This window comes from Cyanistes caeruleus, chromosome 22, assembly GCF_971803275.1.
Source record: "Cyanistes caeruleus chromosome 22, bCyaCae1.hap1.1, whole genome shotgun sequence".
In the NCBI taxonomy this organism is placed as follows: Eukaryota; Metazoa; Chordata; class Aves; order Passeriformes; family Paridae; genus Cyanistes; species Cyanistes caeruleus.
The window spans coordinates 3,681,523-3,696,019 of NC_141722.1; the positions used below are offsets into that span (position 1 = coordinate 3,681,523).

Sequence of the window (14,497 nt, forward strand, 5' to 3'; positions counted from 1 at the left end):
GACAAATGTCAAAGATACATTTTTAGCAGCTGACACCTCTCACACCAGGAATTTTCTCTCTTTTTCACACTAAATTAACTACCTGGGTTTCAAAGGCAAGCACTTTGCTGCTTTTCCCAGGTCTCTTACACAGCAAGAGACCCTCAGCAGTACACAGGAGGCCGTAATTGAGGACAGGAGAACCAGCTGCTTCTATAAAGTTGCAGCTTTTCACTCAGTTTATGGCAGAAAGAACCAATCCACCTCTCTGCCCCTGAAAATCCAACTGCTCCTGAATTCCACCCAGGCAGTGCTCCTCTGCATTATCCTCAGGCTACAAGTAAAGCACAACTACTTCCACTTGGCTAATCCTCTTGGACAGCCAAGCCTACCTGAATCCACCATGATGTCCTCGTCATCACCAGTGCCGTCCTCATCCCGAAAGACCACCTGCTTGCCCTGCCGAATGACCGTTCGTTTGCCCACGCTCTGGATCTCCACCGTCTGCTCGCTCGTCACAGCAGGGTAGGAGACACTGGACGGGGTGTCAGAGTCCCACACCGAGCAGTGCTCAGTCACAGACTGAGGGTCACCCTCCGAAGAGGGGCTCATTGGCGTCTCTGCGTAAGAGTCCTCTGCCTCCAGATCCAGCAGCTTCTCCTCATAGTCCTCCTCTGCAGACACCTCTGTTTCCCTCCTTTTCAGCTTTTTCTTCTTCCTGATCTTATCGATTTGCTTTCGCTCTGGCAGGAAGTTGCTGGCCTTTCCCCGCTGGAACAGGGAACCATATGGTTTCGCTCGCTTAAGCTGACTAAAGTTCTTTCTGTTCTTGGAGGGCAGGGAGACAGAGGAGGGGGTGTCATTGAAGCGGGGATCCCAGCTATCACTGTCAATTGTGCCTCCAGTGCTGTTGGGAGGGCTGGGGCTGTTCCTCAGTGGCGTTTCCTGGAACATGTCGAGGAAGCAGGTAACAGTTTGACTTAGGGCAGACACTCATGCAGTGCAAGGCAGAGTCCCCTATCCCGCAGGGCACTCTGTCCATCCCTGAAGTGCTGTGCCCTGTCCTCTACAGTGGTGTCCCCTACCCGCAGGGGCGCTGTCCCCTGAAGCACTGTGCCCCGTCCCTGAGGCACTGAGCCTTTTCCCCCTCATACTGTCCCCTGTCCCATGGGCCCTGTCCCCCAGGCGCTGAGCCCTGTCCCCTGAGATGCTGAGTCCTGTCCCCTGAGAAGCTGAGTCCTGTCCCCCCAGACGCTGATCCTTGTCCCCCGAGGCGCTGAGTCCCGTCCCCCCAGGCACTGTGCTCTGTCCCCCAGGCGCTGTGCTCTGTCCCCCAGGCGCTGTGCTCTGTCCCCCAGGCGCTGTGCTCTGTCCCCCAGGCGCTGTGCTCTGTCCCCTGAGCCGCTGAGCTCTGTCCCCCAGGCGCTGTGCTCTGTCCCCCCAGGCGATGTGCTCTGTCCCACCAGGCGATGTGCTCTGTCCCCCCAGGCGCTGTGCTCTGTCCCCCCAGGCGATGTGCTCTGTCCCACCAGGCGATGTGCTCTGTCCCCCCAGGCGCTGTGCTCTGTCCCCCAGGCGCTGTGCTCTGTCCCCCAGGCGCTGTGCTCTGTCCCCCCAGGCGCTGTGCTCTGTCCCCCAGGCGCTGAGCCCTGTCCCCCCAGGCGCTGTGCTCTGTCCCCCCAGGCGCTGAGCTCTGTCCCCGAGATGCTGCCGCTCCTGCTCTCCCTACACGCCACCCCGGAGTTTCTCCGGCCATTGCTCCCGGGCCGGGGAGCAGCAGGAATGATGCCGGATCCGACGTTTTTCACCCCGCCCACGCCGGGCACCACCCGCCCCGTCCCCAGAGCCTCCAGCCGCCGCGGTTCCCCTTTTGTTTAGGCCCAGAACGGGGCCGTGCCCGCCGGAGCGGCCGGTCTGACAGACCAGCCCGGTGCCCCCCAGTGCCCCCCGGTGCCCCCAGGGCCCCCCGGTACAACTCACCTCCTGCGGGTACGGGATGTAGCCGGCGTAGGCCAAGACGAAGGTGCAGAACTTATTGAAGTCCTCCACGGTGCGGTGCCGCCGGGAGCCGGGGGAGAAGTCCTGCGGGGGGCGGGGGTGAGCGGCGGCCGCGGGGCCGGGCCCGCCGCTGGGAGGAGGCGCCGCCGCTCCCGCCGCGCCCCGCACCGCCCCCCCGCCCCCACAGCGGCGGAACCGGGCAGTGCCCCCCCCCATCGCCCCCCGGCGTCGGTACCGGGCCCCCAGGCAGCCCCCCCGCGGTGGGCACGGCGGGGCGGCGCCGCCGCCATTCCTCGCCCCGGCGGCACAAGATGGCCCCGGCCCCCCGCCCCGCGGCGGGGAACGGCAGCGGGCACCCGCGGCCGGACAGGGCAGGGCCGAGCCGGGCCGGGCGGCGGGAGACGCGACCCCTCCCGTTCTGTTCCCTCCCCGCTCCTCCTTTCCCTTCCTTTTTCCCCCCGGGACTCCGGCTCACCTCCGGGGCGAACGGCGAAGCGCAGGAGTCGGAGTCCATGTCCCGGCGCGGGTGGCGCGGGCGGGGCCGGGGCGGCGGCGGCGGCAGCCGGGCAGTGCCGACACCGCGAGCCGCTCGGTGCCGGCGGGAGGCGGCGAAGGGGCGGCCGCCCGCGCGGGGCCGCCGGGAGCCGTAGTCCGGGCGTGCGCAGTGCCGGGCGCGGGGCGCGCTGGGAGCGGCGGGGGCGGTGCCGGGAACGGTGAACGGAGCGGGAAGAGGAGCACGCAGCAGGGCGGAGAGCGGACCGGTGAGCGGGGTCCGGGGCTGGCTCTTATCGGGTGATTGTGGGCCCGGGCGGGAGCGGGCGGGCCCGGGCTCACCGCGGGGCCTGGCTGGGGGCGGTGGGAGGACGGGCAAGGCGCCGAAGCGTCTACCGCGAGCCGGACCCTCAACCCCGAGCCGGACCCTCCGCCCGCGCTAACGGCGGTGGCCGAGCCGGACTCAAAGCGGAGCTCCCTCAGCGCTGTCTGCGCTCGGGGCCGCTCTTGTGTTCCGCCGGTACCGCTGGGCGGCTCCTTCCGAGCGCCAGCCCGGGGCCAAGGGACCGGCCCGAGCGGGGCCGCGCTACCAGCGCCGCGTTACGCAACGGCCGCTCTCGGAGGCTCCCGGCCGGAACGGGCTCCCCGAGCCCACCCGCCGCCTCCTTGCCTGATCTCCTCCTCCCTGTCCCGCCCCGGGAATCGCTCGGGGGTCGGTCCCAGCCACTTCGCACCGGGCGTGACCCAGGTGTGTTCCTCGCAGGCACGGCATGGCGACCGGCACCGGCGGGATGGCAGCGGCAGCCTCAACCACGGCGACGGGAGAACCGGCACACGCGGTGTCGCTGCTGCGGGGTCTGAGCGCGCTGCGGGCCGAGCGGAGCCTGCTGGACGTGACGGTGGTGGCCGGCGGGCGAGAGTTCGGAGCCCACCGCGCCGTTCTGGCCGCTGCCTCGGGATATTTCCGCGCCATGTTCGGCGGGGCCCTGCGCGAGTCGCGGGCCGAGCGCGTGCGGCTGCACGGCGTGGAGCCCGAGTGCCTGGGCCGGCTGCTCGACTTCGCCTACACCGGCCGCGTGGGGCGGCTGGGCCCCGACATCGCCGAGCGCCTGCTGCGCGCCGCCGACCTGCTGCAGTTCCCCGCTGTCAAGGAAGCCTGCGGTGCCTGGCTGGCGCGGCAGCTGGAGCCCGCCAACGCCCTGGACATGCAGGACTTCGCGGAGGCCTTCGCCTGCCCCGAGCTGGCGGCTGCCGCCCACCGCTTCGTGCTGCGGCACGTGGGCGAGCTGGGCGCCCAGCTGGAGCGGCTGCCGCTGCCGCGCCTCCTCTCCTACCTGCGGGACGACGGGCTCTGCATCCCCAAGGAGGAGGCTGCCTTTCAGCTGGCGCTGCGCTGGGTGCGCGCTGACCCCGCCACCCGTGCCCCGCTGCTGCCGCAGCTCCTGGCTCACGTCCGCCTGCCCTTTGTGCGCCGCTTCTACCTGCTGGCCCACGTGGAGAGCGAGCCGCTGGTGGCCCGCTGTCCCCCCTGCCTGCGCCTCCTGCGTGAGGCCCGCGACTTCCAGGCCGCTCGCCTCGACCGCCACGACCGGGGACCCTGTGCCCGCATGCGCCCCCGGCCCTCCACTGGCCTCGCTGAGATCCTCGTCCTCGTTGGTGGCTGCGACCGTGACTGCGATGAGCTTGTCACCGTCGACTGCTACAACCCACGCACTGGCCACTGGCGCTACCTGGCCGAGTTCCCCGAGCACCTGGGAGGGGGCTACAGTGTTGCTGCCTTGGGCAATGACATCTATGTCACTGGTAAGGCACACGGGGAATGGGGGGAAGCACCAGGGTGGAGGGTTCTGTTGAAAATATGTAGGTTATAGCAGTGACACTTGTCTTTTCCTGGGTAGTAGAGAGTTTGGGACTTGGCTTGGACGCCTGCAGTTTGCCAGCAGGCATGGAGACTCCTGGAGTCGGTGCTGGATTTAGCAGCTGGTCGCAGTCCAGGAGCTATTTTGTCATGAGTAATGCTGTTGAGCATGCTGGCAGAAGTCACAGATCTTGTAGTTGGAACTCTTTAACCGTCACTGAGGACAGGGGTGATGTAAGAAGTAAGAAGGTTTTGAGTTTCTCTCTTTGAAGAAAGAGTTCAGGCTCAGAGCCCCCTGAATCACAAGGCATGCTTGAGGCAGAGGCATGTCAGAAAGCCCCAGATTCTTTTGCCGGCCCCTGTGAGTCACAGTACTTCCCCCTGCACAAATCCTGCCTCCTTGCTGGGGCTACAATTACTTTTGTCAAGGGGACTCCAATATGTAAATTTGGCTGTTAGGCTGCATGCAGATGCCGCCTTTGAACTACATCTCTGTGACAGCTGTAACAAACTGAGGCCCAGGACACCGAGTGCTGTGGAACAGTGTGCCCTTGGTATGCAGGACACACTGGCAAAACTTAGAAGAGCAAGTCTTAATGCAGGTGAACAGAAAACTGTGTGTTCTCTAGTCACAAGCAGAAAACAAGGCCCTGCTTTAAGAACAGGGCTGTAAAAATGACGGGCTACCACATGGATGCAGCATGTTTTTGCAGAAGCCCTTCCATCCCATGGGAGCTTCCTGGAGTGATCCCAGGCAGGTCAGTCCTGCTGGGAGCTGTGTGCAGGCTGCTGCTGGGGATCTTGGGTTGTTCTGGTCAGTGTTAGTGTGATACAGGCAAGGCTGGGAGGTTCCCAAGCTGCCAGCAGCACCACTGCCTCAGCAGCTTCTGGGCAGCGACTTGGGTGGGGTGCAAAACGGGAGAGACGTGGGTGTTAGAGGAGGTAGTGAAACATGGAAGACTCATTTTGAGTCATGGCTGGATATGGACTAGGAACGACATGGGAGAAATCCTCCCTGGCTTGCTGGGAATGAAACAGTGCAGAACTTCCTTTAAAATCCTTGTGGTGCACGTGCTGAACCAAGCCCTCTCCTGCATCACCTTTCCCTTTGTGGAGCCAGGCTCTTGACACGTGTCATGCTGTGCCACAGGGGGCTCAGACGGGTCCAGGCTGTACGACTGTGTCTGGAGGTACAATTCCAGCGTGAACGAGTGGACGGAGGTGTCACCCATGCTGAAAGCCAGGGAATACCACAGCTCCACGGTCCTGGACGGGCTGCTCTACGTGGTTGCCTCTGACAGCACGGAGCGCTATGACCACACACTGGACAGCTGGGAGGCCCTGCAGCCCATGCTGTATCCCATGGACAACTGCTCCACCACCTCATGCCGTGGAAAACTCTTCGCCATCGGCTCCCTGTCTGGAAAAGAGTCCATGGTCATGCAGTGCTATGACCCCAGCAGTGACCTCTGGTCCCTTGTCAACTGCGGCCACCTGCCCCCCTGGTCCTTTGCCCCAAAGACCGTCACGCTCAATGGTCTCATGTACTTCATACGGTGAGTAGTGGGAGCAATCACTTCCCTCCCTCCCCGTGTCCCCTTGAGGAGAGCCTGCAGCTTCCCTGGGAAGGTGGATTTTACAGGTGGTGGAGAGAGCACTGGGTTGGGACAGCACAGCAGTACTTCCCCTGACGGTGCAGGGAGGGCTGTAACACCTCTTTCCTTGTATTGGTGGGCCTCAAAGAGCTGCCCATAAACTTGTGTTAAAATGTCTGAGGGTAACCCAGGGCTGGGGAATGGGCAGGTGTAAATCCGTCTGAAGTCAGCAGCACTGCTTGGAAATCGGCTTCTTGGTTTCTTCGGCTCCTGGTTCAGCCCCCCTCGTTGCTATAAATAAGCACATAAGCTCCAAGAAAACGTTAAACTCTAATGCAGGAGAGGACGTCTTCCGTCTCAGCAGAGATAAGAGGGCTGAAGATGAAGTGATTGGTCACTATTTTTAAGCACCTTTCCAAATTGGGACTTAATTACCCATCTGAAGCTGTCCTGGTGGCGCAAATACTTCAGTTATCCGCTTAATTAAAAATAAACGGGAAGGCATGCTAGGGCTGGAGCATTTCATCTCCCTGTGTTGACTCTGAGCAAACAGAGACTTCTGTGATGGCCCCCAGGCACGTCTCTTTTTTTAATCTCCTCTTGGCTTTGCATAAAGTAGCAGCTTTGACCCAAGACTTTTTATTTGATCCTTTCGGGTCCAGCCAAGTGTCTTGCTGGCGGCTGTTCTGGTCAGCTGGTTTCAGTCCATACTGCCAGGGTGTTGCAGCTGCTCAGCTCCTTGTCACAACCTGATTCTATAGAATTTCTTTATTCTTACCCATTTTAAAATACTGATGATTGACACTTCAGGATTTTCAGATCATTTTGCATCTGCAAGAGTCAGTGAGGAGACGATCGGGGTTAGGTGTTCTTCCCTCATTTCATATGCTGCACGTGGGCTGCTGCTCCATGTAGAGCTGTGGGATAATCTTTGGAGGGCAGAGGAGTAGGTTGCAAGTAAAAGTAGCAAGTTGGTTTAATAGCTCAGGCTAAAGGCTCTGAGTGATGATCCCTCATGCTGGGATCAGTTTTATACCTGAAAATAAAGCACACAGAAAAATGAGGTTCAGGTGCTTTCTGCAATTGCCCCAGAGCTGCCCCAGAGTGGGGAGAGGAGGCCCTGGTCTGGCTGCTGCCCCCGCTTGGGGCTGCCTTGCAGCATCTTGATCCCATCTGTACCTTGGAAGGACTGGCAGCTCCTCTCCAGCTGCCTTGACCTCGTCCTCTACGCATTCTTGTGTCAGCAGCGCATGTCTCTGAGTCACAAACATCCCTCACCTGTCACTGTCGCCCTCCTGTCTGCCGAGCAGGGTGGGTAAGAGAAACCCTGGGGGATTATGCTGCCTCCCCAGCTCTTCTCTCCCCCTGCCCATCTAAATTTGGCTTTGATGAAGAACTCAAGCAGCGTTTCTAGAATGCAGAAGGAGTAATTTTGTGTTCTCTTCCCCAGAGATGACTCGGCTGAAGTGGATGTTTACAATCCATCAAAGAATGAATGGGATAAAATCCCTGCCATGCTTCAGGTAAGACATTTTCTCGCTTCAAGAATATCTTAAGTATTACAAATGAGTTTCATTTAGCATTGGAAAACCAAGAGCTTTTCAGAATCAGAAACCTGTGCATGTGGAGCTGGTTTAAGTATGTTGGAGTCACTGGGAAGAGTCCCAGATGTGGTGACATGTCTGGGTAGGCAGCACTGATTCAGAGCCCAACCTGCAGCTGACAGGCATGAAACTTCCTCCAAGGAACAGCTCCCAGATCCCACTGACCCCCTTGATCAGCTGGTGGATCAGGGAAACAGCCCCTGATCATGGTGTGTATTCATTGTTACGTTGCAGGTTCACGTTGGGGGGAGCGTGGCTGTGCTCGGTGGGAAGCTCTATGTCTCGGGGGGCTACGATAACACGTTTGAGCTCTCGGATGTGCTGGAAGCCTACGACCCCGAGACACGAACGTGGAGCGTCGTGGGCCAGCTCCCCGAGCCCATCTTCTGGCACGGCAGCGTCAGCATATTCCGGCAGTTCATGCCAGAAACCACACAGGAGGATGACAGCATCACACTGGACAACACCATCAGCTTGAGCAGGCAGAACCAAAACCTTCACAACCAGAACCTCAATGAGCTGCCTTAGCACAGGAAGCGGCTTGATGAAGTCCCTCATCCAGAACCTGGGCTGCTTTGGGAGAAGGCTGAGGCAAACCAGTGCTTGGAAACAAAACCATTCTGATCACAGAGGGAGCAGGAACTCTGGCTGTTGGATGTGATGCTGTGGGCCTGCAGGCAGCGAGGCCTTCACTGCTTCCCTTGGCCCTTCAGGGCGGGAGACGTCACCGTGCTGCCCACAGGGACCAGAGAGCTGATCCCTGGGGAAAGCACTCGTGGTGAATCATGCCACAGCACCACTGCTTATGGCTTGTGAGCAGACACCTTTCACTGGGAGCTCCTTCACCCTGTAATGCTTCGTTTGCCACCAAACTCCTTCCTTCAGTTTCTGTCTTGGGAGGCGTCTGTCTGGTAGGGCAGTGGTCTGGACGCCCCCCTGTATTCTGTGCCTCGGAGGGAGACAGGCTTCCTGTGCACGTGTTGGGGTTGAAAGGTAGTTATTTTAGGATTTTTTTCTTCTTTTTATTTGGGGTTTGCATTTTTCTTTTGGCCTGCATAAGATTTGCCTTTATATTTGCCCAAGTGCCCTAGCCAGGTGGGCTCTGTTTATCTACCTTCACTGAAGAGCAGCTGCGTGCAGTTTACTTGTGGAATGTTTCTGGAAGAAGTGAACAGCTGAACCTGCAGTAGGGCTCCCTGAGAGCATGTGCTGCACCTTCAGGAGAACCCTGAAGTGTGGCAGAAGCTAAGGTATGGCTGGATGCATTTGCTTTTTTGGTCTTTAAATTTTAGCTAGCAGAGAAAAAGTTTGCATTTAAACTGAATTCAGAGATGGAAACCCCGTATACTCGATCTCTCTCCTCCAGGCTTGCCCCTGGATCGAGGAGCATCCGAGCCCCATTTCCACAGCATCAGCGTCCTCACAGCTTTACAGAAACGTGTTTTTCCCCAGTGCTGTGACGCTGCTGCACCCCTCGGCCACGGGGAACCCGGGCCGTTCTCCAGCCTGGAACACTGACAGTGCCTTGAGACCGCCGCGTGCCAGCAGGGAACGCGCAGAGCCCGGCGCGGCTGCCCCAGGGTGTCAAACCCGTGGACAGAGTAGGGGGGTGCAGGGGCCCACAGTTCGGGGCAGCTGCTGCTTTTTTGGGAGCAATGGCCAATTCCCGACGGCGCCGCAGCCCGAGGCATTTCTGCTGAGCTATAAATAACACACCCCGGCGCACACGGCCGTGCTCGCTGCTGGACCCCCCAGTCCCACCCGCTGAGCAGCTACAGATCTGTATTTATTTTTTGTAGAATTCATTGTGTTGAATCCTCAAGTACAGTTGAACTCCATCCTTTGAAACAAAGGCATTTTACATTTGCAGATAATGTATTTTTATTCTCAGTTTGTTTTTAAATTTACTTGCAGCAGTCAAGTTAAATAAAACCTGTTACACAATTCTGTTTTCTGTGAGGGTAAGGGACCTGGGGTGAGATTTTACTGAAAGTTTCTCACTCCAGATGTGATTAAACTGGAGCCTCTCTGTCTCCTTGGTGAGTAGAGGGGGAAAGGGGAGAGGGTGTTGCTGCAACTTTGGGGTGTGGGGATACACAAGAGATCTCTCCCCACGCTGGCACCACTGAGGCCATGGTTCACCCTCTCCCAGCAACCCTGGATTGGGTTATTTAGGACAGACGTGAGCACAGGCACTTTGTGGCTGCTGGAGTGTGTTTCAAGTGAACTCACAGCTCAGTCATCCCAGTGCTGAGCAGACACGGGTCATGCCCCGCCTTTAATGGGGGAAAGAAAGAGCAACTGAAAAGCTTAACAAAACAAAGGAGAAATAAGGCACAAGTTAAATGGAGGGGTTAAGGAATGAGCAGAGCCGCTCTCTGTGGGGGAAGGTGAGCTTTAATCACAGGCAAAGTGAGAGGGCTGGTGGAGAGGAGAGGGCAGCACCAGCTCCTCCAGCGTCAGAAAGTGAGTCACAATATGGCACAGGGAGGTCAGTCCCTTCCCACCACACACTGTCTGTGAATGAACACTGACTGGAGTGACCATGCTGACACATTTCATTTGACACTCAATCAGAACGTCATGGTGACTTCCTTTCCCTGCAGCCTGGGATGGGAGATTGGCAGAAAAGGAGGGTACGGAGCTCAACAGAACAAGTGTGGCAGAAAGTGGTTCAGCTTAATGCTTTACTGTGTTTCAGTGGAAGGGATGGGGTGGCCACACTATGTCTCACAGTCTTCAGGAATCGTTGTGGTTATAATCAGCGACTGCTCAATCACATCTGCAGGTGACAAGTTCTCATTTGAGCAGAGTTTCTGCGCAGGGACCTCCTCGGGCAGTGGCCCACGGGCAAGCGACTCCACGATCACCTCGGCTGAGCCCACCTCCAGCTCTGGTGGCGGCTGCAGCACCACCATCACATCCTTCTCGTCATCGATGATCAGGTTCCGCAGCTTCCTCTGTCGAGGGTTGTAGTTCTCCACTCGGTCGTGGATCTCCATGTGGCGCCTCAAATGAGCCTGCAAAGGAAGGGGGATGTGGAGAGACCCAGTGAAGTCTGGCTCCCCAGTACAGCATGAAGGCCCCAGAGCCAGGAAAGGCCTCACCTGCCGTGTGAATTTGTAGCCACACTCAATGCACTCAAACTTCCTCACTCCCTTGTGCCGGCGAACATGGACACGCAGCTGTTCTACCGCTGGGAAAGGAAGCGACAGCCTGTTGGCAGCAGCTCCATGTCATACAGGCTCACAGCAATGCCAACCCACCCACAGAAAGGAGGCAGCTCCTGCAGAGCCCCATGAGAGCTGGAGCCCTCACGTTACCTTTGAATGTCTTCCCGCAGATGTGGCAGAAGTGAGGCCGCCCCTCCTGGTGCCGGCTGGCAACATGCCTCAGCAGCGGCCCCTTCTCCGTGAAACGCTGCTCGCAAAACTCACAGCTGAACGGCCGCTCCCCGGTGTGCGTCCGGTTGTGCTTGTCCAGACTCGCTGCCGTTAATGGGGGGACGGGGAGAGTGGCCAGTCAGAAGCACAGCCCATGCACTGCATCCCAGGGGCTGTCAGGCTGGGCCAGGCTGGCAAGAAGGCAAGAGCAGCAGAAGCAGTAACTGCCTGCTCCACCTAAGGGTCATGAGCAACACAAGCTCTTTCCCCCTCTGCACCATGAGAGCAGTGCAGTAATGTGCTTTATTTGGTATCAGCCCACACTCACAAGAGCATGGCTTTGCTCCTGGGGAAGCTGCTTTTTGGAGGTCCTGCATGCTGGAGCACACACAGCCAGGGGTACCTTGTGTCCGGAAGGTCTTGCCGCAGAGATGGCACTGGAAGGGCTTCTCGCCAGTGTGCGTGCGCAGGTGCATGTTGAGGTTGGCTTTCTGTGTGAAGGCATGGTGGCAGAACTCACACACGTAGGGCCGCTCGTTCCTGTGGGCAGGGAAACGTCACCGTCATCTCTGCCTCTGCCAGCTTCAGCCCCTTGGGTCTCAGCTCAGCACCTCCAGGAAGAGGGTGACTTTCAGCCAACCCCCAGGCCTGTGGGCAGGGACTGCAGCCAGGAGAGCCAGGGTGACAGAGGACACGGATCACATTGTACCTGTGCTTGGCCTTGATGTGCATCTGGAGGCCATTCCGGCTCGAGGCCCTGTGCCCACACTCCTCACACACAAACAGCTTCTCTCCACGGTGCTTGAAGGCCTCGTGCAGGCGCAGCTCTGTCCGGGACAGAAAGCACTTGGAGCAGGTTGAGCACTGCAAGGCCACAGGAGAGAAGAATGTTAGGGTTGGGGTACACCCACCCCAGATGTACTCACACCCAGCCCTTCCCGGCTGCTCCAGGGACCTCCCTGCGGAAAACAAGGCAGCACCCCCAGCTGAGATCCCAGTGAGATAAGACAGCCCCAAAGAGATGAAGTGCTGGTCAGTGCTTGGATCTGTGGGCTGCTCCTGTACCCAAAAGAGCCCATTTCCAGTAGCCCTGTGCCCCACCCCCTCACTGACAGAGCCAGACATAGTACTGTGCCATTCCTTAGGCCAGATCCACACTCAATCACACCCTCCCCAAAACTCCCGGTCCCTACCGCGTGGGGCTTGGGTGCACCATGCAGCTTTATCATGTGGCTCTGCAGGTCCTTCTTCTGCATGAACTGCTGGGAGCAGGAAGAGCACTGCAAGACAGGAGAATGGGGTCAGCTTCCAGCTGCCCCAAAGAGTGGTTTCAGAGCAAGGAGAGGACCAGCAGGGAAGTAGAACATGGATTCCTGGTAGAGCCAGAAGAAGCCTTTGGCTGTGATGCCTCCCTGGATCACATTTTGTTTCAGAGATGGGGAACAACTCTGAGTGGGCTGTCATACAACAGAGAAGGGAACTGGTGTGCTCAGCTCTTCCCAAGCTGGGCTGCCCTAGAAGGGAAAGGCTCTCCTCTGCTCAGTGCCAGTGTCCAGCAGCATGTTGGGATGTTGGATGCAGGCCCTGCTGACCTTGTATGGCATCTCCCCGGTGTGTGACACCATGTGCAGCCGCAGCTCCATCCGCCGCTTGAACACCTCTGGGCAGGCCGAGCACGTGAATACCTGTGAGAGACGGGGGGGCGTTGGCTTCTGCAGGACCCAGAGCCTGACCTGGAGCCCACAGCTCAGCACGTGGCACTGGCACCCAGCTACAGCATTCAGCCCGCACCCACAGGAGCTGAATCTTGTACAGTACAGACTCCTGATGCACAGAAACACAGTGAGGGCTGTGTTGTGTATCAGGGGTGAGTCCCAGCTGCAGGGGCCCAGGCTGTGAGGGTCCTGGCTGTGGAACACATGCCACACAGTGCTGACAGGGGTCTGTTTGGAACTGAGGGTGGGCTGGGACTGGGAAAAAGCTTCAATTCGCCTCCTGCCACACACGTGGCAGCCGCATTCCAGCCCAGCAGGGCAGCTCCTGGGCGTACCTGTTCCGATCGGTTCATGCAGTTCCTGGCTTCGTGTTCCAGGAGATTCTCTTTTCTAAAGTAACATTTGCCACACTTGGAACACTCAAATGGCTTCTCTCCAGTGTGTTTCCTTGAGAGATGTAAATACAGAATCCCATCACTGCCTGTCAACAGCATCTGCACAGACAGGCCCAGGAGGTCACAGGGAAGGGTGAGGTGGGTACTTCCCCCCACCCCTGCAGTGCTACTATTCACAGCTGCCCTAAAGCTGCTCCTATGCCACTTTTGTGCACAACTGTCAGTGCCCACTGTGCTCCCCGGAACACCCTTTCTGCAGGGCCAAGATTCTTCCCCAACAGAAGTGAAACAAAGCTTGAGCTCTCACTGCAGGGCCATGCCCCACTCTGTGATCCACCCTGGAGCTCCTCACACAGCCCAACCATGTGTCCCCCACAACCCCAGAAACTCCCCCACCAGCCTGGGGCAATCTCAAATCGCAGGAGGATTTGCCATCGGCCACCTGCAGCCAGTGCAGCCCCCGAGGAGCCACAGCTCAGGACAGTCGCTGCGGCTCTGGGACTCCTTTCATTGATACATACAGCCCTCCCCCAGGCCACAGCACCCCCAGGGGCAGAGGAGACCCTCCTTTTCCACCCCGGAGGATGCCGAGGTGTTGGGCCCAGCTGGCAGGGACGGGGCCACCCGTTCCCCCCCCGGGAAAGGGCCGAGCCGTGAGGGCGGCGCGTCTCCCCGCGCGCAAGGGAAGGAGAAGCCGGAGCGATTACCTGTTGTGCACTTTAAGGTAATATTTGCTGAGGAAGGTTTTATGACATGTGGGGCACTCGACCGGCACCGCTGTACCTTTTCTGCTCCCCGGCGCCTTTCCCGGAGCGGGGGGGCTCTTTTTGCTCCGCAGCACCTTTTTCTCGGGAAGGGGCTCGGCGTCGCCGTCCCCCCGCCCGCCGCCACCCACCGCCGCCTCCTCCGGGGCTGAGGGGGAGCCCTACGAGGGAACAGCGGCGTCACCGCGCCGCCCCCGCCTCCCCGCCGGGCCCAGGCCCCGCCGTCCCCCTCCCGCCCCCCTCACGCACCGCCTGCCCGCCGGGCTGCGGGGCCGCCGCGGGCTCCGGGCGGGCGGCGGCGGCGGCGCGGCGGGGCCGCGGGCGGAAGGCGCGGCACAGCGCCACGGCGTCGGGCACGCCGAGCTGCTCGGCGGCCGCCAGCAGGCGGGCGCGGTTGTGCGCCGTGAGCGCCAGGCGGCCCGTGTAGAAGAAGTCGAGCAGTAGCTGGAAGGTGTCGGCGAGGCCGTCGGGCAGCGCCACGGGCCCGCCGGGGCCGCGCGCGCGGAAGAAGCGGGAGCAGCTGGCGAGCACCGGCCAGTGCGCGCGGAACTCGCGGCCGCCCACGCCGAGCGTCGCGTCGCAGAACTGGCCGGCTGCGCGCTGCCGGTTCAGCTCCCGCAGCACCCGCACGCTGTGCGCCGCCGCCGCCGCCATGGCCGCGCACCGGGGCCCGCCGGCATCCGCCACCGCCGGACGTGGCGTCAGCGGGCGCCG

General features: G+C 59.8%; 3 protein-coding genes across 4 annotated transcripts in view; 1 reads left to right on the forward strand and 2 right to left on the reverse strand.

Annotated features, from left to right (window-relative positions):
• Positions 1-2,638, reverse strand: part of PHF13 (PHD finger protein 13) — a 5,128-nt gene extending 2,490 nt beyond the window's left edge. The window contains exons 1-3 of the mRNA XM_086860645.1: positions 2,453-2,638; positions 1,960-2,061; positions 372-924 (exon numbers count right to left, since the gene is read on the reverse strand). Coding sequence (XP_086716771.1) covers positions 372-924; positions 1,960-2,061; positions 2,453-2,491 — 694 coding nt within the window. The 5' untranslated portion in view covers positions 2,492-2,638. The remainder of the gene's footprint in view (positions 1-371; positions 925-1,959; positions 2,062-2,452) is intronic.
• KLHL21 (kelch like family member 21) lies at positions 2,617-9,470 on the forward strand. 2 transcript variants are annotated; one of them, XM_086860634.1, is made up of 5 exons: positions 2,617-2,738; positions 3,233-4,272; positions 5,478-5,883; positions 7,373-7,445; positions 7,761-9,470. In XM_086860634.1, exons 2-5 carry the CDS (start codon positions 3,240-3,242, stop codon positions 8,052-8,054), a joined length of 1,806 nt encoding a protein of 601 aa, XP_086716760.1. In that variant the 5' UTR covers positions 2,617-2,738; positions 3,233-3,239; the 3' UTR covers positions 8,055-9,470. The 2 variants fall into 2 exon arrangements, with proteins under 2 accessions (XP_086716760.1, XP_086716761.1); XM_086860635.1 differs by having other exon boundaries at positions 2,678-2,769.
• Positions 9,383-14,460, reverse strand: ZBTB48 (zinc finger and BTB domain containing 48). Its single transcript, XM_023940408.2, is given in 10 exon segments — positions 9,383-10,546; positions 10,634-10,722; positions 10,850-11,014; positions 11,313-11,449; positions 11,619-11,773; positions 12,103-12,189; positions 12,502-12,594; positions 12,960-13,071; positions 13,727-14,082; positions 14,084-14,460. Coding segments are annotated over 10 exon segments (1,845 nt in total). The 5' UTR covers positions 14,438-14,460; the 3' UTR covers positions 9,383-10,249.
• Positions 14,461-14,497: the final 37 nt, after the last annotated feature.